This window comes from Ipomoea triloba, chromosome 1 (genome assembly GCF_003576645.1).
Source record: "Ipomoea triloba cultivar NCNSP0323 chromosome 1, ASM357664v1".
In the NCBI taxonomy this organism is placed as follows: domain Eukaryota; kingdom Viridiplantae; phylum Streptophyta; class Magnoliopsida; order Solanales; family Convolvulaceae; genus Ipomoea; species Ipomoea triloba.
The window spans coordinates 25870091-25897194 of NC_044916.1; the positions used below are offsets into that span (position 1 = coordinate 25870091).

The 27104-nt window shown below is 36.1% G+C and overlaps 1 protein-coding gene and 1 long non-coding RNA gene across 2 annotated transcripts; both read left to right on the forward strand.

Moving 5' to 3' along the window:
• The first annotated feature begins 2833 nt into the window (after positions 1-2833).
• Positions 2834-17225, forward strand: LOC115999100. Its single transcript, XR_004093980.1, has 13 exons — positions 2834-3215; positions 7904-7977; positions 13772-13847; positions 14003-14023; positions 14177-14258; positions 14419-14461; positions 14575-14628; positions 15389-15564; positions 15664-15758; positions 15842-16020; positions 16181-16306; positions 16398-16544; positions 16655-17225. It is a non-coding gene; the product is annotated as an uncharacterized LOC115999100 (long non-coding RNA).
• A 577-nt stretch (positions 17226-17802) lies between these two features.
• LOC116011210 (ARF guanine-nucleotide exchange factor GNL2-like) lies at positions 17803-26102 on the forward strand. The gene is made up of 3 exons (XM_031250744.1): positions 17803-18240; positions 19211-19764; positions 23054-26102. Exons 1-3 carry the CDS (start codon positions 17803-17805, stop codon positions 26100-26102), a joined length of 4041 nt encoding a protein of 1346 aa, XP_031106604.1.
• The last annotated feature ends 1002 nt before the right edge of the window (positions 26103-27104 follow it).

Sequence of the window (27104 nt, forward strand, 5' to 3'; positions counted from 1 at the left end):
AACCAAAATCTAGCCAAGATTGGATCATTTAATGTTAGCATTAATGAGGCATGGGAGTGTTGCACTTTGTTACTTGATCTTCAAGACAAAATCTACACTAATCACACTCATCTCTCTCTCACTCTCCCACCCCATTTTCGAACTACACCATTAGGAAGAAGAAGAAAAATTAGTTTGGTCTTCCATTGTGATCAAAGAGCTCCTAAGCATTCTTCCAACCCAAGAGACTAAGTGTAGGTAAGACCTTAGACTTTGTTGGATTAAATCATCTCTAGAACTTAAGTGTTAATGTTTGGTGCATGAAAAATATTGTTATTGTGGTGATATTTTTAGGGTCTTTGAACTCAAAGAAAGGATCTATCAACTTCTCGGCTTTGAAATCTTCCATCAAGGTAAGGAATCCCTTAAGTTGGCTCAATCACTTGAAGGTGAACAAATGCTAGTAAATTACGTGTCTAGGAAAATTTTACGTGAAATTATGTGTTAAGTTCGTGGATCTACAAGTTAGCCTAAGAAACTACACTTTGGATTTTTGGTAATTTTTATATACATGTTCATAGCTAATTTATGCATGTATATGTTGAATTTATGCCCATATAGGCTTATACTTGTGAAAATAGTGAAAAGAAATCAGGATAGATTCTGGCAGTAACTTCCGAGATTTATTGGGAAAAATTGGTAAGGTATTTTGATCCTATTTTTTTAGGCATGTAGTTCTATAAGTGTAGAACCCGCATATAAAATTTCATAATGATCGGAGTAGTATAAGTACGGTTTTCGAATTTTTTTCCAAAACTGGTCCAGAGAGAAAAATATTCTGGACAGCACACTGCCAAGGGCAAAAAGGGAATTTTCTGTGTTTATTCGTGGATCAAAATGACCAAAACTTTTTATGGACATCAAGTACTATAAGTTGGGGTTCTACCATAAAAATTTCAAGTGAAAAAGAGTTCGGGAACTATTTTTACCGGCTCAATCTTTCGGACTGCGCCAACTGAAATTTCTGGCAGATTTGACGCGGACTCGTTTTCGACTTGTTTTTGACCCGGTTTTTCCCCGATGTTTTTAACCCTGAGTGTTGCGATGTTTTGAAAGCCTACGGGAATCCGGGTGAATTTTTGAAGGCCCAAATATTATTTTTGTGCATTATATTTATTAACTTGGAAAGTACTTGTGTTTTGAAAATTATTGTGACTCCTGTACTTGAATTTCCATAACGAGACTAACACTAACCAAAGTGTGTATTTTGGGGAAATATATTTTAACAAGTGTGATGGTTATGGAGTCGTGTGATAATAATGAATGGTGAGGGAGTCTGTATGATTAATCTATACTGCAGAGCGAAGTTTCTTCGCTGAGTGAATGGTGAGGGGTCTGTATGATTAATCTATACTGCAGAGCGAAGTATATTCGCTGAGTGAATGGTGAGATTTTTGTATGATTGATTCATACTGCAGAGCGAAGTCTATTCGCTGAGTGATGTGTGAGATTTTGTATGATTGATTCATACTGCAGAGCGAAGTCTATTCGCTGAGTGGAGTTGTGAGAACTAACTGTCGGGTGTCTCGAACAGTAGTGTGGGTGTTGTGTTTCTCACGTGTGAATTAATGGCTGTGTTATGTGCCGAAGTTACTTATATAATGTGGTATTGCTTGTTGTTAGAATGATTGCAGGTAGACTGCGACTGTTGGGTAAGTCGCACTAACTACACTTCATTGTGTCCTTTATTAGATGCAGTCTAGCGTGGGCCCCTGTGGCCGATGAGCTCTAAATAGGATGGGAGTCGAGGTTGAAGATTACTCTATCCTAGAATAGACACCCTGGAGGGATTATTTCCATATGTACATATCTGGATATTGATATGGTTATTTGAGGTTGTAAGTATTAGCCTTAGCGTTTAGGTATAGGAAAGATACCTAAGCGTGGCGGTAACACCCTCTGCTGGTTAGACGCTTCCGCAATGTATTATATTTAAGGATTTTGTAATAAATCCAAGATGTGAAAATTGGGGTGTTACAAAATCATCTTAATTATCAGTTCTTTAACAAACTCAACTATGTTGTGTAATTGTTTATAATTTTTCTTTAATAAGAATGTTATGTTCAGTGAATTTTTTTAATACTCTGTAATTTGTATTTATTATACATATATGTATACATACATTGTTCAATAAATCTCATAGCTTAAAATATTTAAACCAAGTTTATATTGTTATAAAGATTATTAGTATGGACATTAATTCAAACCAGCCAGTGGGGGACATTAATTCTGGATCATCCGCCTGACGGGGTCATTGACATCCTTTTTAAGGACGCTATGAACGTCGCGACTAGAAGGATTCGTTGAGTTTGCTTTTCTACCGGACATTATGACCATTCATGACAATGACAATATGACATCATTGTTATATTATATATTGAACATTTGACTAAACAAGAAAAGATTGGAATTCTCCATTGTTGATCACGGCTGAAAATCATCTTTTTTCTAATTGAATTTCTGACCACCTAAAAAAAGTCGCAAAAATTTGCTTATTTTCATTTTTCTGCCGAAGGGTTCTTAGTAAGAGTGGTTGGAACTTCCGACCACTATTTACAAAGTGGTTGGAAAAGCTTCGTCAAGTTTAATTTTTTAAATTAGAGTATTTCCGACCACCAAGTAAAGGTGGTCGGAAAATGTTTTTTACAGTTTTAATTGGAACTTTTTCCACTAGTCTAATTCCATCACACTTTTCCATCCCTATACCCTATAAATGGCCTTGGAACAAACAATGTATCTCCCGCACTCCACCATCACATCACCATTAATTCCTCTTACACCTCATTCTTCCCAATCTCTTTTTCAAAATTAAAATCCCTCATCTTTTTCCCCCATTTCTTTTCCTCTTCCTCCTATAAAACCCCATCTCCATTCATCTTTTTCCCACAAAGTATTTCACCCAAAAATTTCTGGCATCCTTCCACTGCCAACCTCCGCCGTCAACACTGTGCCGACACCGTTGACGCTGCCTCTCCATTGACGTCACCCCGCAGCCGCCAACGTCACACTTCCACTGAGGTCATCACGGCACCGCCGACGTCGCTACGCTACCGCCGTCGCCACACCACTGCCGCCGACGACCCCGTGACGCTACCGAGCCCGAGCCGCCCGCGTCCGCACAGCCCAAGGCCAAATTTCTCTCCTCAAGTTTCCACTTCGTTCCTTCTTAGAGTCGGGTTAGTAACTCCCCTCCTTTTAGAGTTCCACATATTTCCTTCCGTTGCATGCTATTGTCTTCCCCCGACCCCTACGTGAGTTTGTTGGACTCTATTAGCTTCCTAGACTTGCCAATGAATAATGATGATCCTATTCCTTTGTAATTGTTCCCCTCTCCACCCGTTGAGGTCATTATGTCACCTCCTCCTCCCCTATAGTGGCTCGGCCTATCCGAGCCATCATGCCAATCTCCCGGAGCCTTTCTCCTAGAATAAATACACTGAACTTGACTCCACCATTCCTAGTGGGGTCACCGTCTCTATGGAAGATGATGATATTGCGTGCGCCCGCTCGTTGGTAGGGCCCACTGTAGAGATGGTAGTACCTCCCCCGGGAGCATTATTCTAGAGCCTCTTTCTTAATTTTTCGGTGTCTCTCAAGATGGGGCCTACGCTTCCCACTTCATCCCTTTGTGATTAGTGTGCCTGATTTCTATGGCATTGCTCCAATTCACCTTTAAAATTATAAACAATTACTCAACATAGTTCAGTTTGTAAAAGAATTGATAATTAAGATGATTTGTTCATTAAATTTCAAATAGTTAATAACACATCTAACTTAGTATTAGTGCTATTTCAATTCACCTTAATTGGGTCGTACGTGTGTGTATATATATATACACACAAGTGGGAGTCGTCAAATAGACTCAACAAAATAGAAATAAAATAATAGACATAAACGAAAGAATCAATAATATAATTATAATGAGTTATAAACACATTACTATGGTGTTTGGGTTGATCATTGTTTTGCCTTTATTAGTGCTCTCACGCAATACACATTCACCTCCAGAAATTACTGCAGAAGATATTGCCAAAGAGGTTAAACAAAAAACTGACCAATGCATTCTTCAACAGAAACATTGGTTCAAAGATAATATGCCTGATATATATGAGTTCTATCTTGATTACCAAGATCTTGATTGGAACTGCATGATAAACTATTTTGATTGTGAAATACTAAAAACGGATTGTCAAAAAAAAAAAAAAAGGAATAAGGGTCAAATAGACCACTGAACTACACACAAAATTACAATTAGGCCATCGAACTCGAAAAGATTGCAATTGAGTCCCTAAACTACACAAACACATGCAATTAAGTCCAATTTGACCTGTTTACCTACAATTGTGATGACGTGGCGGTTACCCATTTTTAAAATAAATTTTTAAATAATTTTAATTAAAATAATTAAATTAAAAAAAAACAAAAAAAAAATAGATGAACTACCGGAGACGGATCGTCTCCGGCAGCCTTCGTCTCCACTGCCAGGGAGACGAAGGCCGGACCTTGACCTTCGTCTCCGGCAGTTCTGTTTTTTTTTTGTTTTTTTGTTTTTTATTGTTTTTGTTTTTGTTTTTTATAATTATTTTAATTAAAATTATATTAAAAAAATTATTTTAAAAATTGTTAACTGCCACGTCAGCACAATAATAGGCAAAAAGGTCAATTTGGACTTAATTGCATAAGTTTGTGTAGTTTAGGGACCCAATTGCAATCTTTTCGAGTTCGATGGCCTAATTGTAGTTTTGTGTGTAGTTCAGTGGTCTATTTGACCCTTATTCCCACAAAAAAAAAAAACAGTAATAATTAGAATCTCACTTTTTTCATTTGTATTGTTCTTTACCACATATAAGTTACTGGATATTAATAAAGAAGTTAAAATGATACTATCTTGTAATGTTCCTATGCATGCGGTGATTTCTTGGAGATTTTTTATTCTTTTAATTTCAACGGGATCTTAATTTCTTAACTTAGATCTTATAATCTTTGACAAGCAAAGTTATACTTTCTAGGGGTCCGAGGTATCTGAGATATAACACTCTGGAAGGGTTAGGCACAGTTGTTATACAGTGGAACATGGTCTACATACATATCACTATGTGGACCATGATCGTCAAAATGAAAATTGTTGACGGTAACTTGACAACCACAAAGTTACAAGTTTTACCCACAACAAGGGTGATTTATTGGCCTGATTTGAGTTCGTCAATTATGGACAATCTAGGCACCTATTTAGGTTTACTTAACTTATTATCTTTTATCGTCAAGAATCACAAAATAAAAGTTGCCATGTGCTAACCTCAAATTGTGATGGTGAGTTTTCTAAAAAAAATCATTGAACTCATTGTAAATAACACACTACTTGTGTGATATGCTTTAGTTAATACTTAAACTACCGTATCTTCAACCCATATAGAACTTTGCATAACTCACCATACCTCCTATGCCTTTTATCCCTCTCCACTCTCTACCATTTAACTCCCATCTTCTTTTTAATTAACATCTTTCTACTTGTCCATATTATATTCTTGAAGATTTAAAAAAGTGTTTGAACTATGAAACCACAAATACTAATAAAAAATATCGAATCAAATTTATTTCACATAATGTAAAATTCATATTCCTTTTACTAATAGAAAGAAAAAGACCAAAAAAAAAAAAGCAAACAAATTAGAATTAAACAAATTAAATAAAGCTTAAAAATTCTCCCGTCCCAAACTTCACCCGTTAAGACCAACTGAGCTACCCATGTGGACAAATAAACATAAAAATGACTAAACATTTGGCTGCGGGAACAAGACTTGTGTGCTATGTTTCAAAATATATCATTCAATTCCTAGTCTACTATCTATCAACATTTATAACTATTTCATTATTTTATATGGAGTAATTTTCATTCATATTCAATGTAGTCTTAATTATGGCTTTAATGGGATGAACCTCTCTTGTATGAAAAAAAAAAAAACAAATCTGACCAGCACTTTGTTCTTAATTTGGTCGGTCCGGTGCGAACGGAGATTAATTTGAGTATGATACGAGCTTAAAGGTGCCTCCTACGTACAATTAGGGTCTGTTCATAACATCTCGTGGTTTGACCCAAAAAAAAATGTTGTCTTAATTATTTGAACTGTTTGGTTCAAATTAAAAAATTATTTTTTGATGAGAATTTTTCTTTAAATTGAAAAAAATATATTTTTTAGTTAATAGAAAAATTATTAAAAATAAAAAATAAAAATTTTAAATTTGAAGAAAATGAATTTCTTATGTTTTTGGTATTTTATTATTTTACATTCTTGAAGAGAAAAGTTACAGCATGAATTTCAATATTACCTTCACATATCTTCATTAGTTAGGGGTACTAGAATCTTTATACGTATTATTCCTAATAATTTATTTCTCACCAACCAAACAATGAAATCAATATTCTAAGTATTTTCTTTTCTATGAAATTTTAAATTCAATCAAATGAAATTGATTTTTTTTTTTGGATTGACATATTATAGAAGATCTGCAGCTACTATCTAGGAAGATGCATCACAGTTTGTAATAATAATTTACCAATCATATAAAAGATGTAAATCACACTAAAAAGATCTTGTGAAAATAAGTCAATCAAAATATATCTTAATTACTTAGTTTTGTGATTATGGTTAAATTAAATCAATATTTAATTAGTTATCCATTCATCAAAGTTTATATTTTTGTATTGATACCAGTATGCCACCCGTGCGCACGGACTATAAAGATTAATAAATAATACGGAGTAGTGTTTTATATATATTATTACAAAGCAACGAAATAATAAGATTGAAAATTAATAATAGAAAAATCGTAATTATAAATTATTAAAAATTTCTTTGTAAACCACATTATTTGGGGAAGTACAATCATGACCAATTTCATCACAAATTAAGATCTTCAATTCAATGGGATTTGTTACTCTGGAGTGGAGGCAACAACATACAATTGACCATGTACAAATATCAATTTCTTTAATAACAACCGTACACGTGACAAAATTTGCCCTTGACTTTTGTTGATGGTCATTGCGTATGACAACATAATTGGAAATTGCTTGCACTGGAATTTAAACGACAGTCTCTAGTCTGAAGGCGTCATTGACATTCTAGCTATCAAAACCTTAGCCCCTGCATTACTACTCGTCATTATCTTGGCTTCAACCACATGCTCTGCTAATTTTGTAACAACCAATCTAGTACCATTGTATAAACACTAATAAATACTAACCGTTAAAGACTATACTCAATGGAGTATATAATGACGCTTGAAACATTCTATTGAAGGTCCAAAATTTCTCAATTAAGGTAAAATACTCTTATTCAAGCATTTATTTATCTATATTCTAATGACCATTTAAGTACAATAGATATACAATTTCTGGCAATAATATTCCTATATAAAATCTTTACACAATCAACCTATTCATATTGTGGCTTCAATCTTTGCATAGTCCATATCATCACCCTGAAGGCACCTGAAAAACAATTAAGAAAACTGCAACGTAGATTCTATAAATATGTCACATAGAAATCAATAGTGAAAATTTAAACATGATTATAACCATGGAAAAAACACAGTCCAAAAATATAGTTTAAGATGTCACTTAGGGCAAAACCACAATCCAGAATATTGTTTCAGATGGGACCAAGACCAAAATATTTTTTCAAAAAACACACTACTCAATGTCAAATGTTACACCTTACATGCTATGTTAAAAATTTTGTGTTATATATATTTTTTGTCAGATATCTATTTGGATGTAAGGAACTCTGTTAAAAAATTTCTTTTACTGATTTGTTCTTTTTTCAGTTACTTCACTTTCATTTATCTTCTAAATCTACTTTAGGTTCATCCTATCCACCAAGGAGCTTCGGCAGATTCCATTGAAGTGATTTCTGCAATGAAAGATGAAGCCCAAAGGTAAATATTTTTTTTGGGTATTATTGTGTTATTTTTCTGTCTGCTTTCAATTCTGTGTCTTAATTTGTTGTTTTAGTTCCCCCACCCTTCTCTTCCGGGTTCCAGCTTATTATATTGCTCATCTCTACAATTGATTTATGTTTCCATCTCATTTTATCTTTGCTCTAACATCACAGTTTCCACCCCCCTCCAACGTTTGGTTCATCACCTGAGTTTATTGCATTTTCTACATATGCAATCATTATATAGTTACATAGGTGCAAACAATATCCAAAATATGATTTTAAATGATTTCAGAAGTGATATGCTAATTAAGAAGTATATATCTTTAAAAATATATGAAAGTTGACACAGAATTACCTTTGTTAATGTCTTCTCTTTGATCCTATGTGTACCAAACCTATCATTTTCTTCATATTGTATATTTTGTATTAAAAAAAAAAAAAAAAAACTGGAACTTAAACGGCATATTGGCACTATTGGATTTGTTTAAGATATGTATTACTGCTTAAAAAATATACCCTACACATACTTACATTTCTAATATACCCTCACATATGTCTTTTATCCCTCTTGTAGAATAATTATTTAAGAATCCCTACAAAAAAAAAAATAGTTAATAAAGCATATAATAAATATTCATAATAAAACCAACAATATAAGACACACCAATGACACCTTTGATGAGTACCTTTAGTTCCAATTGTAGTTTTACTTTTCTCCCCACCTAATCCTAGCTTTAGTTGTAAAAAATATTAATAGCACTGAAAATCATAATATCTTTAATTTACATGCTATTCTATATGCGGAAATATTAATTGAAAAAGAAACTTAGCAAAGCTTACTTGAATCCGCTTTCACAAATCTGGAATTCCTTAACTATTGAGAAATTTGTGGAATCATAGGCTTGGCCACAAATATACCATCAAAGTGCAGAGTGCTGAAACTTGTATTATATATTTATATTTGTTATTTGTGCATATATTAGGATTTTTTTTAATAATATGTGTATGTGTTATTATGTATATCTACTATACTAATAATCTATATACTAATAAGAGACAAAGAGAGTTAGGCCTAAAATGGGTAGAAAAAATAACGGTCAAATTATTTAATCAAATGGATGGTTCAGATGAATTATTTAATCAAATAGATGGTTAAGATAATTCAAATTAATATTATTAATAGAGATTACCTAATTTAACCTTATTTTTATGATTATCCGTTAAGTTTTCCGTTAAATATTCTCTTCTCCGTTAATATTCCGTTAACTTTTAACTTACTAATTATTTCTATAAGAAATGTCTTAGGTTCAAACCTCATCTCAATCAAATTTGACATAATTAAGTTTCTCAAACTATTTTACTCTTATTAAATTAAATAAATTAATAACTACAACAAAAAATGATACATATGTATTTCTTTAATTTAGAATTATGTGTCTACAATACCTTTATTTGAAAAAGTTATTCATTATCAAAAAATTAAATTAAATAAGAGAAAATAATTTCATTAGTTATATTGTCTTTATTTTCTCTCATGCAAAGATTCTTTACATTCGAATTTATTAATCGATATTCATTACATTGTCCATTATCTTATTTTTACAATATCTTGTAATTAAATATCAAAGTTATAGTACAAAATAATGTTATATATTTATTTACCAAGTATTTTATTAATACTATGAAAAAAAAATTTAAAATAATTTGAAGCTAATTATATTAACTACTTGGGGATTGATTGACAAAGAGAGTACTCAAATAATAACCCAACAAATTGAAGCGGAATCACTCTGTTTTACTCTTATTGAATTAAATAAATTAGTAGTTACACCAAAAAATGATACATATGTATTTCTTTAATACCATGAAAAAAATAAAAAAGAATAGTTTGAAACCAATCATATTAACTACTTGGGGGATTTGTTAACAATGAAAGTACTCAAATAACCTATTACACAGCAAATTGAAGCGAGAAACTACCTTTTAATATCTTTGGAATACATAATATTTTAAATTTTCAAATTTTTCTTAATTTATTTATTCTTTTTTCTTAAACTAGGAATTTGTTTATCCACAATAACTCATTCAATAATAATGGTTGAACCAAATGAACCCCAAGCAGAACACCTAAAGGAAAGTCCATAGCTCCTATATCATAATCTCATTGCATGACGTTGTCATCTATGCTACCAATAATAACCGAATTGCAAATAACACACTACCAACAAAAAGGAAGAGTACAAATAGTAAAGAGGAAAACAATGACAATGTTACTCAAAAGAGAATTAAGAACACTTAGAAAAATTCAAATTAAAAGTAGTATTTATTTAGACTATCATTTTTAGACCAAATATTTAGACTATCGATTTTACAAGGTTGCAAACATTTATCTTAGTAATAATTATAATGAATTTTCTATATTATCTTGGATTCATATACTTTGAGTTAGATATTTAAATAAAAAAACTTGACATTCAATTACTCATGGATAAACTTCTCCTATATAATCTTGTATTGATATACTTTCAAATATTTATTTAAATATAAATATTGAACATTAACCCATTTGCGCATTGCGCGTATAAAACTAGTATATATATATATAAGTGATACTTGTTTGTGTATTTGCATCGAAAAACCAGCATAAAACCATAAATATTTTATCATATATTTTCCCCTCCTTGAATTTAGTCTTGTATTTTGTAACAATGTCCTCATGTAGGATAAACATACCCTACATTAAAAACACAACCAAAATAACATAAGTAGCTGCTCAAAATGAAAGAAAAACAAAACAGAAACAGAAGATGATAATGTAGCAATAACACACCTCCTGATTATGGAAAACACAGTACTCTTGGCTTCTGATGTGTTTTTTCCCATGCTTTCATTGATAATATAGTTTCGCACACAACACAATCTAATAGCCTTTGCCGTCTGTTGAGGATGAATTGAAGCTGCGCATCATCAATGAACTGCCAGACATGATTGTATCCGTTGTAATTTGTTTTTCGACTTTGTGTTTGCATAGAAGCTGAAGTCTGTCAGTATGTGTCTATATATACTTGGAACTGAGGTTGGGTAAGAAAAGATAAAAAGATACAAGCTCTAACAACAATACATCACTCCCATACCCATTTTGATTGAAACCACACGCAATAGGCCACTCCCCTAAATCGTAACATACACTGTACGCTTCTGATCAAATAGGGATGGCAATTCAACTCGTCCCTGATGGGGAAAACCGATCCCCGCCCCGGGTTCGGGGAATTTTTTCGGGGAACGGGGGGACGGGGACGGGGAGGGCATTCCCCGCCCCGACCCCGACCCCGATTCCCCGTAATATTAATTAATAAAAAAAACATAAAAACAAAATATTCAAAACCTAAGCAGTACTGTAGTAGCTATTCGTTTTAAATTGTTTTGTTTTAGTTTTGATTAGTCTTAGTAATTAGTTTTGATTAGTATTTGTTTTTAACGATTAGTGATTTGTTTAACTGATTTATTTTAGTTTTAATTAGTATTAGTGATTAGTTTTGAATTTTGATTAACTAAATTGTTTTTAATGTTAACTAGTTAAATAAGTAGACTAACTAATTACTGAATTTTGGTTAACTAGTTTGATTTTAGAACGTTAACTAGTTGTTGAATTTTGATTAATTGATTTGTGTTTAGAATGTTTTAGTTTTTAGCATGTTTTTAGACTCTGTTTAACATAACATTTAAGAATGTTAACAATGTAACATAACATTTAATTTTTGATAATAGTATAATATTGTCTCTTTTTCTTTTATTATCTTCATTCACAAAACGGGGCGGGGATTCCCCGTCCCCGAAAAATCCCCGTGGGGACGTGGATGGGGAATAATTTCCCATCCCCGCCGGGAAACGGGGCGGGGACGGGAAATGGGGGCATATTTCGGGGACGGGGACGGGGACCCCATTCCCCGCCCCGTTGCCATCCCTAGATCAAACCCAAATTTAAGTATAAAATATATTATTTTACATGAGTGGAAAATAGATGAATTTGATTGGCCAAACAAAAACGATGTCGTTAAATGTGGGCGGCAGTTTGAGAGCCAAAACATCTGGAGTCTGTTTACTAATAGAAAACTGTTTTCTGTTTTCTATTTTTTAATTTTTCATTTTTCATTCTTTGTTTTCCATTCTCTGTTTTATGTTTAGAAAACTCGTTTACTAACACTTATTTTTTCAAATTTATTTTTTTCAAATTAACGTTATAAAATTAACAATAAGTTTAATTTCGAGTTATTTTTAGACCTTATATCTAAAGTATTTTAAAATATATTTGATTTAAATAGAATAAATATATATTTTACTTTGAAGTCCAATATATGTAAAAAAAAAAATTTACATTTGATATCCAGTTAGGATTTGATCAACCTTCTCTGAACTTGGTAGGGGGATTTATAAAGAAGGACCTATATATGTGCTATTTAGGAAAGAGAGAGTAATTGTATGGAGAGAGGGCATATATATATATATAGGATGACGTTCAGGTGCATACGGGCCGCCCAGGAGAGAACTGCGGATGAATCGCAGCGCGCCATGCGTCTACTTATTATTCTTAAGAACTTTTTTCTCACCAACCAAACAATGAAATTAATATTCTAATATATAGTAGTTTTTTTTCTATAAAAGTTTAAATTCAACTCTTTTTCACGAACCACATACCAAATGAGTTGTTATTTATTTATTTATTGGATATAATGACTAAGAAGACCCATAGTTTCTATCTGAACATGTACATTAGGTAGACTTCAATTCGTTTATGCGTATTATTCTACAAATCATATAAGGAGATGTAAATCACACTAACAAGATTATGTGTGACCGTCTTAATCGAAGAAGGGATGTCTTAATTACTTAGTTTTGTGGCTATGCATGGTTAAAATTTTTTTTTGGGCCTATTACAATTATATTTATATTTAACTATTTAACCAATTATCAAAGTTTATATTTTGAAGTGTAGACCATAACAAATGAGCTAGTAAACCTTTGGCATCAATTCTAAGCGGGAGTTCAGCTGGAAGATTAGGTGAAATGATTCATTGCGATTACTATCATGAGATTCTCCCTATCTATTACTGTTAAAGTAAAATGCCTCTCGATTGCTTCGCATTTTTTGCACAAGTAAGTCAACAATATAATTAAATTCAACAATATAATTGTGAAATTTGCAATAATAGGATGGCAGTTTCAAAGGTTACAAGTTGGTTATTAAACCAAGTAATAAATGTCATGATTAATGCTATTAATCCTCTCCTCCACTATATATATTCTAGGTTGAGCAACAAATTTGAAACATAGCAACATGAAGCAATACACACTACAGAAATATGTTTTTTTCCCTCAAAACTTTGCTTTCCCTTCGTTCAAGCCATCTGTGTTCACCCGTGTTCTCGTTCGTCAGGTTCTAATTTTAGTATTAGTATGAACTGTACTCTGGTATAATAATAAGAATTTTATTTTTTCTACTAATTATGTTTTATTCAATTCACAATGTTTTTTTTTTCCGCAATACTTTTTCTTGTATGTAAAGACGCTCGTTGTCATAGCAATGTCGGCGTTTGACAAAATTCAGATTAACTCTTTATTATAATAATTTTGACGATATCATTTCAATATTCCTTGTTTTTTTTTTGTTTTGTTTTAATATTAGTTGAGATCGTTTTAAATACTAACTTGTTATTTAATCATAAATATATTAATAGTCTACAATATTCGAACATATATATAACTTTATTTCAATGTTTTATTTATTTTAGGTATCATTTAATTTGTTTTATGAGTTATGCCTTCTAAATAATAGCTGCACTAATGACCAGAATGAGGTGATACAAGGTGAGTACTATAATTTACCTATACAAATTAATACATGATAAGATATGATATGATTTTATTTTATGTATTGCGTTCAATATTTATGCATCAAGCAATTAACAGTATATTTAATTTGTATATTTTAATCTACGATGCAACTATTACAACGATGAAAGACGCGGTGTCCAAAGGAGCAGGTTCGTAACATTTTTTATTTTATATATCATCTACGCCTTCAATTTGGGATTTAATCCATAGATTTCAATTCAAAGCTCCATATAGATTTATAGTATTAATTTCATTTATTTATTGATTAATCGATACGTTTTCGACCGTATTATGCTTTGTAGTTTGCTTGGATGGCCTCCACCTGCCTATTATTTTGATGAGGGCCAATGGGATGTAATTGATAAATGGCTGATATACTTAGAAGTAAGTAATTAATTTTGAAAAAATATTTTTGTAGTGAAATTAAATTTGAATTTCATATATATATATATATTGCACTAACAATTAAATTCAACAATATAATTGTGAAATTTGCAATGAATTGAAGTAACTGATATTATGATATGCCTAATCTTTTCAATAGGGAAAATCTAATGGGAAGGAAATTGTTTGAGTCGGAGTTTGAGGTGTTAGTTTACATGTATTTTTTCTTTTCCTAATCTTAATTTATCCTTTTCAAATACGAGTACAAATTCAAATTTATTAATTTTATTCTTTATTGTGGCCTATGGGTTAATAGGACTCCGCCAAAACTCTGCATCCATTCTGCACTTTGTTAATGAGGCCAAGTCTGGTAAGTTTACACTAATTTTAGTATGAGTTTGTGGGTTAATAGTATGGATTTTTTTCCGCAATATTTTCTCGTGTATGTAATTAAAGACGCCGATTTTTATAGCAATGTCAGCGTTTGACAAAATTCATGTTATCTCTTTATTAAATAATGATAATAATAATTTTATTTTGAGGATATCACTTCAATATATATTCTTGTTGTTTTTTTTTTAAAAAATTTGATTTTAATATTAGTTGAGATCTTTTTAAATACTAACATAATATATAAAACTTTATTTCAATATTTTATTTATTTTTGGTATCATTTAATTTGTTTTATGAGGATGAGTTATGCCTTCTAAATAATAGCTGCCCTAATGACCAGAATGAGGCGATACATGGTGAGTATTATTTTAATTTATTTATTGTGTACAATATTTATGTATCAAGTAATTGACGGTATACTTAATTTGTATATTTTAATCTATGGTGCTAATATTGCCCTATTGTTGTTGTTATTTATTTATTTATTTATTATTGTTATTAATTGTAGTTTTATTATTAATTTTTAGAGTTGAGAAGGGAGTTTCTAGTTGAACTACCCAAATCCGTTCCTTTACACAGAGGAATTTGGATTACAAATTGCGTTGCACATGATGAAACATGAATCACACTAAATAAGAGAAATTGCATAAGTCGATTTTCGAATATCCAAATGATAAAATAAAATACTATCCCAACATAATATGTTCGAACACTGAAGATGTCGCGTGGCCTCCAAGGTTACACATTGCTCGAGCCAATAGGTGTCGTCGGACACATAATTCCCTGGAATTTCTCGGCTCAGATGTTCTCGCTTAAGGTTGCTCCTGCACTGGCCACTGGTTGTACCATGGTCGTCAAGCCAGCTGAACAGACCAATCTGTCCGCCCTGTTTTATGCTCATCTTTCTAAACTGGTAAGCAAAAAATTTAAACCGATAATAAGACTGCACATTTATTATATATATATATATATATATTATGTTGAATTGGTTGAATTCATTGTTTTGTAACAGGCAGGCCAGGGGTCCCTGATGGAGTGCTGAATATTGTGACAGGGTTTGGGCGCACGGCTGGCGCGGCTATTAGCTCTCACATGGGCATTGATAAGGTAAGATTCATTAACAAATGTAGTATAAAACAACATCGTACAGCTGCTAAAAACTAACAACCTCAATTTTCTTGTTTTTCCAGGTTTCTTTTACAGGGTCGACAGAAGTAGGGCGCCTGATCATGCAGGCTGCAGCTGCTAGCAACTTAAAACTTGTCTCATTGGAGCTTGGTGGGAAATCGCCTTCCATAGTTTTCGACGATGTCGATGTTGATCAAATTGCTGGTCTTGCTCTAGCAGCGCAGCTTCCACATTTAACAAGGTAAACCCGGCCTAAACCTTAAAAAAGTTAATTCGAATCGAGTCAAACTAACACTGACAAGTTGAATCCAACCAATCAGTTAGTTTAATTATTTTTTTTTTCTATTTTTCAATGTGGAACTCTCTCAATGAACCGATTCTTGTGTTTTTAACATTTCCAGGGCGAGATCGTGTGTTTGTGCAGGAGGGGATTTATGATAAATTTGTGGAGAAAGTGGTGGAGAAAGCAAAAGCCAAAGTGGTTGGAGACCCTTTTGATCCAAATTAATGTTCAGCAGGGATCCCAAGTATATATATACATGAATTAATTCGGAAAACCCTATGATCTCTTAGCATTTTGCACAGTTTCCTTAAACTCCATTACTCCACTTGTCTCAGGTTAGCAAAGCCCATTACGAGAGGGTGCTGTCATACATTGAACATGGCAAGAGGGAAGGGGCAACCTTAGCTTGTTAGCCGGTGGGAAGCCATTGGATAGGAAAGGATACTTCATCGGGCCCACCATATTCGCAGATAGATGTCACGGTGAAATTCTTCCTATGATCTGGACATCTCGTTCTCTAATTCTGTTATCAAATTAATGTGTGTCCGTCTCAACTAAAAAGCTAAATATAATCCTGACTGGTCTTGTGCAGGATGACATGATCATTGCCAAGGAAGAAATTTTTGGACCTGTTATGTCTATACTGAAGTACGTTCAAGTAAGCTCATCAACCCGATGACTGCAATTTTTATGCATGCCATTTTTAGTGAAAAATAAAATGAGTTTATAATGACACGAATCTCGGGTCAAATGCATGAGCGTGGAGGAGGTGATCGAGAGGGCGAATTCGTCAAAGTATGGATTAGCAGCCGGGATCATGACGAACAACTTGAACTAACATTGCCAACACAGTGTCGCGGTCAGTGAAATCAGGGTTATATGGATCAATTGCTATTTTGCGTTCGACTCAGATGCCCCATTTGGTGGCTACAAAATGAGTGGATTCGATAGAGAAATGGGAATGGAAAGTCTTTCTAAGTATCTTCAAGTGAAGACTATTGCCACTCCTGTCTATAACTCTCCGTGGCTGTGATCCATCTCCTATGACAGGACAGGTGATTTTGATGTAATAATCTGTTTAGTATCCATTGCAATGTTCAGATTCCATGTTAGACAACAGCTGTGTTTTTATTGGCCTGATTAATTATATTATATTACAAATATGAAACTCGTGTTTTTTATTGGATTGCTCGAGTGATTATATTATATTTACAAATATCAAACTCAATCAAATTTTGTTGAATTGTCTAGTTGCGTCTTATTTGCCTACAACTTGTTAGTTTAGGTATATAAACAAATCCAAATCTAATTAATTGTGTTTATATTTAATTAAAAATGATGTTTTAAATGTTCATTTTAATGTAATATTTCTGACTTGGGTCAAAAGTCAGAGTAAAGAAACACAGAGTCACATTTGTCTTACATTAGATCAGAGTCATCAGACAGAGGTGTATAGCTTTTGTGTATTTATTACAAAAAGGTTTTTGTATGGTTAAAATCAGAGAGTTGAATATTTCCCTAACAACATCTTTTCCCATTGTTTTCGGCTATAACTTGGGGGCTAACTGGCGTCTCTAATTAAAGACTTTAATTCCATTTGTACCCTCCAATCTCATACTAATTCCACCCCTCAGCCAGGGGTAAAACCGTCATTCCCACACACCAACTAACATCAACTGATTTTGTAACTTAATAACAATAAACTTCTCTGTATCTCACTTCCAAAGTCTGAAGCCAAGCATGACGAGACTAAGGAGAAAAGAGCTCGGAATCTCATGCATGCTAAACACGGAGGTCGGCGCCGTTCTCGCCGTCCTCCGCCGCTCCTCTGACGGGGGCCACTACTTCGCGGCGGAGGAATGCTACGACACCCCGATCTCCCAGTCCCTCAAATCCCTCCGAGCCCTCATCTTCAACCCCCAACAAGAATGGCGCAACCTCGACCCCTCGCTCTACCTATTGCCATTTCTCGACGTCATCCAGAACGACGAGGCCCCCGCAGCCGCCACCGGCCTGGCCCTCTCCTCCGTCTTCAAGATCCTCAAGCTCGAAATCTTCGACCACAAAACCCCCGGCGTTAGGGAGGCCATTAACTCCTCCGTCGCCGCCATCACCAGCTGTCGCCTCGAGAAGACCGACCCCGTCTCCGAAGACGCTGTTATGATGAAGATATTGCAGGTCTAAGAGATCTTTGTACGACTACAAATCCTTATACATCATATGTAAACAATTAGGGATGGCACGGGGACGGGGACGGGGATGGGGAAGTTTTGCGGGGATCGGGGACGTGTACGGGGAGTTTTTAGAATTCCCCGCCGGGGACGGGGATACCCCTCCCCGTCCCGCCCCGTCCCCGAATTTAAAAAAAAAAAAAAATATATATATATATATATATATATATATATATATATATATATATATATATATAGACACTGTATACAGACATACATAAAACAAACAATATACACACTTAATAATTAATTAATATATATATATATATACACACGCAGTATACAGACATACATAAAACAAACAATATACACACTTAATAATTAATTAATATATATATATATACACACACAGTATACAGACATACATAAAACAAACAATATATATATATATATATATATATATATATATATATATATATATATATTAATTATTAAGTCCATTAGTTATATACTGTTTGTTTTTTTTTATATATAAGAAATTATACTGTTTGTTTATATGAAATATTAATTAATGAACTAAATGTAACTGTATCTATTTTAAAGGAATTGTTTTAATTGTATTTTTAGTTTTTACTATATTTTTTTATGTAATCATGTTGATTTGAGATTTTAGATTCGAACTTTAAAACATTCTAACATTTGGACTATTTATATTTTATATTTAGGATTGAAAATTTAAAATTTGACTATAGGGTTAACGGGGATGGGGATTCCCCGCGCCAAATTCCCCGCGGGGACGGGGACGGGGAATTTTTTTAAATCCCCGCCGGGGACGGGGGCGGGGTCTGGGGAGCGGGGACGGGGACCCCCGCCCCGCCCCGTTGCCATTCCTATAAACAATATTATTCTTAGAATATTGTAAATTTGTTGTATTATTGGTTGTGGATCAATCAATTCATTAAAAAGTCTTTGATCAGGTGTTGACGGCGATCATGGCACACTCGGCGTCGATCTGGCTGACTGACCAGGCGGTGTGCATGGTCGTGAACTCGTGCTTCCAGGTGGTGCAGCAGTCTGCGAGCCGGGGCGATTTGCTGCAGCGCAGCGCCAGGTTCACGATGCACGAGCTGGTGCACATAGTGTACTCGCGGCTGCCGGAGGTGGAGGTGACGGACTGGGAGAATTCGGAGTCGGACACGGAGGACAGCGCGCTAGACGATTCCGGGTACGGGATCAGGGCGGCGGTTGATATCTTCCATTTCCTGTGCTCGTTGTTGAACGTGGTGGAAGTGGTGGAATCCGACGGGGTGACGTACCAGACCGCGGACGAGAGCATTCAGCTTTTCTCCCTGGTTTTGATCAATTCCGCCATCGAGTTGAGCGGCGACAGCATCGGCATGCACCCCAAGCTGTTGAGGATGATCCAGGATGACCTGTTCCACCACCTCATTCACTACGGATCGTGCTCCAGGCCCCTCGTTTTATCCATGATTTGCAGCACTGTCTTGAACATCTATCACTTCCTTCGCAGGTAAGCTCATATTCATCCTACAATTTTTCTTTTTACTGTATAAGAAAACCCGCAACCATTATCTAAAGATGCGTATAGCATAATTCACCTATGGTGAGTCGAAGTTGTAATCATGCATTACTAAATATACAGACTAACCAATTTGACTAGGTTTCCCCTAATCATGTTGTTACTAAGATAGACTGACCAATTTGGCTAGGGTTTCCCTTACTACCGGAAATGAATGACTAACTTGGCTACCGGGCAAATTTGTCATGCCTTGTGACCCTGGCCGATAAATGATCACAATGAAGTAAACAAACAACCTAGGTTGTTCTAGCTGAATTTTTGAAACTAAAAAGGTCAATAGGCCACTCCGATTGGAGTCGAACCTGTAATTTTGTGTAGAGTATTGTAACCCTAGATAGCAAAGGAATGACAAATAAGCTTAGGTTATTCATGGCTGGCCGGATCAAATTGTTGGGAAAAATCCCACTGCCTGTGACAATTAAAAAAACACAAGACCAACACGGTGCACAAATACGAGATAATACACAATAGCCCAAAAATAAATATGAACACAAGGAACACAAGATTTACGTGGAAACCCCAAAATGACGGGGAAAAACCACGGGCCACCAACAACAACAATTTCCACTATCACAAATCTCGGGTACAAAGTTTTAGGCTACCACGTGAGCCATACATCCACAAATCATCAAATACAACAACTCCTAGGCCAAAACATTCTTATAATATTCACATGCTAAAAGGAATAATATCTCGTACTCAAAATATTCAATCTCCAAGACTAGGATAAAAATGAATACAAATATTACGAGATTATCCAAAGAGATGCCTAGAATAAATACAAGCTGACCTCAAAGAATTGATTAAGATGAACCCAAGAAGCTNCCCCCGCCCCGCCCCGTTGCCATTCCTATAAACAATATTATTCTTAGAATATTGTAAATTTGTTGTATTATTGGTTGTGGATCAATCAATTCATTAAAAAGTCTTTGATCAGGTGTTGACGGCGATCATGGCACACTCGGCGTCGATCTGGCTGACTGACCAGGCGGTGTGCATGGTCGTGAACTCGTGCTTCCAGGTGGTGCAGCAGTCTGCGAGCCGGGGCGATTTGCTGCAGCGCAGCGCCAGGTTCACGATGCACGAGCTGGTGCACATAGTGTACTCGCGGCTGCCGGAGGTGGAGGTGACGGACTGGGAGAATTCGGAGTCGGACACGGAGGACAGCGCGCTAGACGATTCCGGGTACGGGATCAGGGCGGCGGTTGATATCTTCCATTTCCTGTGCTCGTTGTTGAACGTGGTGGAAGTGGTGGAATCCGACGGGGTGACGTACCAGACCGCGGACGAGAGCATTCAGCTTTTCTCCCTGGTTTTGATCAATTCCGCCATCGAGTTGAGCGGCGACAGCATCGGCATGCACCCCAAGCTGTTGAGGATGATCCAGGATGACCTGTTCCACCACCTCATTCACTACGGATCGTGCTCCAGGCCCCTCGTTTTATCCATGATTTGCAGCACTGTCTTGAACATCTATCACTTCCTTCGCAGGTAAGCTCATATTCATCCTACAATTTTTCTTTTTACTGTATAAGAAAACCCGCAACCATTATCTAAAGATGCGTATAGCATAATTCACCTATGGTGAGTCGAAGTTGTAATCATGCATTACTAAATATACAGACTAACCAATTTGACTAGGTTTCCCCTAATCATGTTGTTACTAAGATAGACTGACCAATTTGGCTAGGGTTTCCCTTACTACCGGAAATGAATGACTAACTTGGCTACCGGGCAAATTTGTCATGCCTTGTGACCCTGGCCGATAAATGATCACAATGAAGTAAACAAACAACCTAGGTTGTTCTAGCTGAATTTTTGAAACTAAAAAGGTCAATAGGCCACTCCGATTGGAGTCGAACCTGTAATTTTGTGTAGAGTATTGTAACCCTAGATAGCAAAGGAATGACAAATAAGCTTAGGTTATTCATGGCTGGCCGGATCAAATTGTTGGGAAAAATCCCACTGCCTGTGACAATTAAAAAAACACAAGACCAACACGGTGCACAAATACGAGATAATACACAATAGCCCAAAAATAAATATGAACACAAGGAACACAAGATTTACGTGGAAACCCCAAAATGACGGGGAAAAACCACGGGCCACCAACAACAACAATTTCCACTATCACAAATCTCGGGTACAAAGTTTTAGGCTACCACGTGAGCCATACATCCACAAATCATCAAATACAACAACTCCTAGGCCAAAACATTCTTATAATATTCACATGCTAAAAGGAATAATATCTCGTACTCAAAATATTCAATCTCCAAGACTAGGATAAAAATGAATACAAATATTACGAGATTATCCAAAGAGATGCCTAGAATAAATACAAGCTGACCTCAAAGAATTGATTAAGATGAACGAATAAATACAAGCTGACCTCAAAGAATTGATTAAGATGAACCCAAGAAGCTTAGGCAAACTCCATGACAAAATGGCACCAAGATGAAGAAGCTTAGGCAAACTCCATGACAAAATGGCACCAAGATGAAGAAGAGAAAACAAACTCCATGACAAAATGGCACCAAGATGAAGAAGAGAAAATGGTTTCTTCCCTCTGCTGCCACCAAGATGAAGAAGAGAAAATGGTTTCTTCCCTCTGCTGCAGCCAAGATGAAGAAGAGAAAATGGTTTCTTCCCTCTGCTGCAGACTGCCGAATGGAATGAGAAGAAAAATGGGTTTTCTTGCTCTGTTTACTGCCTCACTGTGTGTCTCTCTCTCTGGCCGAAAAATGAGTGGAATGAATGGGAAATTAAATTCCCTTTCTCTGCTGCCGAGAAGACCAAAGAAAGTGGAGTAATGCATGCCTGCCAAATATTCCATTTGCTGACAAAGAATGCATGTTGCTTCCCACTACATTTATATATATATATATATATATATATATATATATATATATATATATATATATATATTGTTTTTTTTTGTTTTGTTGTGTTTTGTCCTTCCACATGGAGGGACCCAACACAAATCAAGAAGGCTAATAGGCCGCTCCAGCTAGGAGTCAGCAAAGGAACACACAGTAAACCAATCTAGATTGTTCATAGGCGCTGGTCATAATCAAGAAGAGCAATAGATTGCTCTTGTTAGAAGTTGAACTTGTAACATTATAATTACAAAGCTAATAGTCTGACCAACTAGATTGGAATTTTTCTTACCATTTATACTTTACATTGCATGCTCAACCATATATCAGTCCATTTCCAGGTCAGTTCGCCTTCAACTGGAAGCCTTCTTCTCATTCGTGTTATTCAAAGTGGCGGGTGCAACCAACACATTAGCCCTCCAAGAAGTGGCAGTGGAAGGCCTGATAAACTTCTGCAGGCAGCCCACATTCGTGGTGGAAGCCTACGTCAACTACGACTGCGATCCCACTTTCAGGACTGTTTTTGAGGACACAGGAAAGCTCCTATGCAGGCACGCATACCCTTCAGGTGGAGCTCTCACCAGTTTGCAGCTCCAATCCTTCGAAGGCATATCCACCATCATCCACAACATCGCAGACAACATCGACAGGGAAGGCGACAACACCCCCTCAGGACCCTACCCCGTCGAGATTGGCGAGTACAGACCCTTCTGGGAGGAGAGGGTGAAAGAGGATGAGGATTTGGATACGTGGATTGACTTTGTGAGGGTTAGGAAGGCTCAGAAGAGGAAGATTTTGATTGCTGGTGACCATTTTAGCCGCGACGAGAAGAAGGGGTTGGAGTACTTGAAACATTCGGGTTTGGTGTCAAATAGTTCTGATCCTAAAGCTTATGCTATGTTTTTCAGATACACACCAAAACTAGACAAGACTGCCATTGGGGATTTCCTTGGAGATCCTGAGGATTTCCACCTTAAAGTCCTGAAAGAGTTCACAGACACGTTTGAATTCACTGGAATGGTATTGGATAATGCCCTGAGAACTTACCTGGAATCTTTCAGGCTGCCTGGAGAATCCCAGAAGATTCAGAGGGTTCTTGAAGCATTTGCTGAGAGATTCTATGAGCAGCAATCTTCTGAAATCTTTTACAGCAAAGATGCGGTTTTTATCCTGTGTTATTCTGTGATTATGCTCAACACGGATCAGCACAATCCCCAGGTGAAGAAGAAGATGACAGAAGATGAATTCATCAGAAACAACAGAGCAATCAATTCAGGTCAGGATCTCCCCAGGGAATACCTCTCTGAGCTTTTCCAGTCCATTTCTGCCAATGCAATCCTCTTTGATTCCGCTGGAACTCCTCAAGAAATGAGCCCGAATCAATGGATTCAGCTAATCAACCGATCCAAGCGTATGAATCCCTACATAATGTGTGATTTCGATCGTCGTCTAGGCAGGGATCTGTTCGCTTCGATTGCAGGCCCTTCAGTTGCTACTTTAGCAGCCATTTTCGAACAGGCGGATGAGGAAGAAGTCCTCCATGAATGCATTGAAGCATTGTTTTCAATTGCCAGGATTTGCCAGTACGGCCTAGACGACACCCTGGATGAGCTCGTCTGCACTTTCTGCAAATTCACAACACTCTTGAACCCCTACGCGTCCGCAGAAGAAACACTATACGCTTTCAGCAACGACATGAAGCCCCGAATGGCTACTCTGGCGGTTTTCACCATAGCCAACAACTTCAAGAACTTCATCAGAGGCGGATGGAGGACGATCGTCGACTGTCTCCTGAAGCTCAAGAAGCTAAAACTGCTCCCACAATCCGTGGTTGAGCCCGAGGCTAAAACCCGCCACGAAAGGTCTGCTTCGACGTCTATTTCAGCCAGCCAGGACTCGAAATTCGGGCGAAAGCGCCACCCTTGTGGAGTAGCTGGGAGATTCTCACAGTTCTTGTCAATGGATAATGTAGAAGAGTCTCTAAACATGGGTGTGAGCGAATTCGAGAACAACTTAAAAATCATCAGCCAATGCCGCATAGGCAGCATTTTCAACACAAGTTCATCTCTCCCTGAAGATACAGTCCAAAATCTAGGGCGTTCCCTCATATACTCTGCAGCAGGGAAAGGCCAGAAATTCAGCACTGCAATTGAAGAGGAAGAAACTGTAGGGTTTTGCTGGGATTTAATTGTGGCAATTGCCTCAGCCAATATTAATAGACTCCCTACTTTTTGGCCTTACTACCATGAATACCTCCTAGATGTCGCCCAATACCCTCTCTTCTCACCCATCCCATTTGCAGAAAAAGCCATTGTTTCTCTCATGAAAATCTGCCTCAAACTCCTGTCCTCATTCCAGGCTGACAAAGCCCCTGAAGAACTCATCTTCAAATCCATAAACCTCATGTGGAAACTCGAAAAGGAAATCCTGGACACATGCTCTGAGTTCATAGTCCACTCTGTAACCATAATCATGAACGAGTACCCCGCGAATCTCCAAACCGTCCTGGGCTGGAAATCTGTCCTACATTTGTTAGCCATCACGGGGCGCCACCCGGAAATGTATGATCAGAAAGTCGAGGCCGTGATCAACCTAATGTCCGACGGGGCTCACATTTCCAGGCTAAATTACCCTTTCTGCATTGAAACAGCATTCGGGTTTGTCGCCCTAAAGAACAGCCCCCTGGAAAAAAACATAAAAATCATGGATTTGATGACAAACACTGTAACATTATTAGTTAATTGGTTCAAAAGCGGTTACAGCGATCCCGGCGGGCCCTCGTCCGAGGAAAACAAAGCGCTCATGTCTCCGAATTTCACGGTGTCCTGTTTCGTGAAACTAGGAGAGGCATTCAGGAAAACAAGCTTATCAAGAAGAGAAGAAATTAGAAACCACGCGGTCATCTCCCTACAGAAAAGCTTCTCCTTAGCCGAAGACCTAGGGTTTACGCCCTCCAACATTGTCAACTGCTTCAAGCTCGTGATCTTCGCGATGGTGGACGACCTGCACGAGAAGATGCTGGAGTATTCGAAGCGGGAGAACGCGGAGAAGGAGACGAGGGGGATGGAGGGGACTCTGAAGCTCTCCATGGAGATGTTGACTGGGGTTTATTTGCAGTATTTGAAGCTGATCTCAGAGAGCCCGGATTTCAGGGGGTTTTGGATGGGGGTGTTGAGGAGGATGGATACTTGTATGAAGGCTGATTTGGGAGAGTATGGGGAGTCGAGGTTGCAGGATAATATCCCGGAATTGCTCAAGAAAATGGTGTCCACCATGAAAGAGAAAGAGATTCTTGTGCAGAAGGAAGATGATGATCTTTGGGAAATGACGTATATTCAAATCCAATGGATTGCTCCTTCGCTCAAGGAAGAACTGTTCCCTGATAATTGACCAAAACTTCTTGTTTGTGTATTCAGTTACTTATTCACTCACATTTTGTTTATTCATTTGTATATTTTTATCCCACATGGAATTATTTGTATAGATTATTAGTACTATTATCTATATCAATTCAATGTACCTAATTAATGCTAAACTCAAACAAGTAAATCATAATTTGATAAAACCCTCCAAATGTGTACTAGGAGTCAATACTGCCCCTACTGATGAGCTAACATATGACCTCCCATTTAGGAGAGTCATTTTCCCATTTAGGAGAGTCATTTTGTAACACTAGACCACAAAGTCATTGACTAATACTCGACTTAACATGGATGAATTTGAAGATGATCTTTGGGAAATGACATATATTCAAATCCAGTGGATTGCTCCTTCCCTGATGATATATTAACCAAAATTTGTGCATTCATTGAACAATTTACAGTCCTTTCTCATTATATCAAACATAGAATTCTTTCAACTTTTGTGTCATGAACCACCAGCCCACTGTATTTAACTGATTGGGCCTCTTTGAACATAAAGTCCTCCTAACTCATGCAATGGTGTTCTAGATTATAATATGAATGAAAATAGTATTATAAGAAAAATTAAATCTATTGAGAAAAAAATTATAGGTAAATTAACAGAAATGTGTAGGTATTTTGATTAATTACCAACACATTTAATTTGAGATAGAAGTCTTAGTAATTTTTATTTTCATTAATTTTTTATAGTGAAAATAATTTATAGCATTAATTAATAAAGTACCATCTGAAAAGAAGGAATGGTTAGTTCATGTAGAACATGTCTATCGGAGCAAAATAGACCATCATATTGTACCAATGTTTCCCTATGCCATTCTAGGGGCTTGTGGATTTTGGTTATTGAGCAAATTTTGTAGGATGGGTGTTGACGGAGATATTGGAAATGACTTAAGAATATGAATTTAGGTTTGAGAAGTTTGGGCCGGACACAAGAAGATGATTCGGGTGGCCCAAGAAGAGTCATGACCCA

Coding starts and splice junctions, on each gene's coding strand:
- LOC116011210 (XM_031250744.1), top strand. CDS start 17,803: ATGACGAGACTAAGGAGAAAAGAGCTCGGAATCTCATGCATGCTAAAC. Junction 18,241..19,210: donor TTATGATGAAGATATTGCAG/GTCTAAGAGATC, acceptor GTCTTTGATCAG/GTGTTGACGGCGATCATGGC. Junction 19,765..23,053: donor ATCTATCACTTCCTTCGCAG/GTAAGCTCATAT, acceptor GTCCATTTCCAG/GTCAGTTCGCCTTCAACTGG.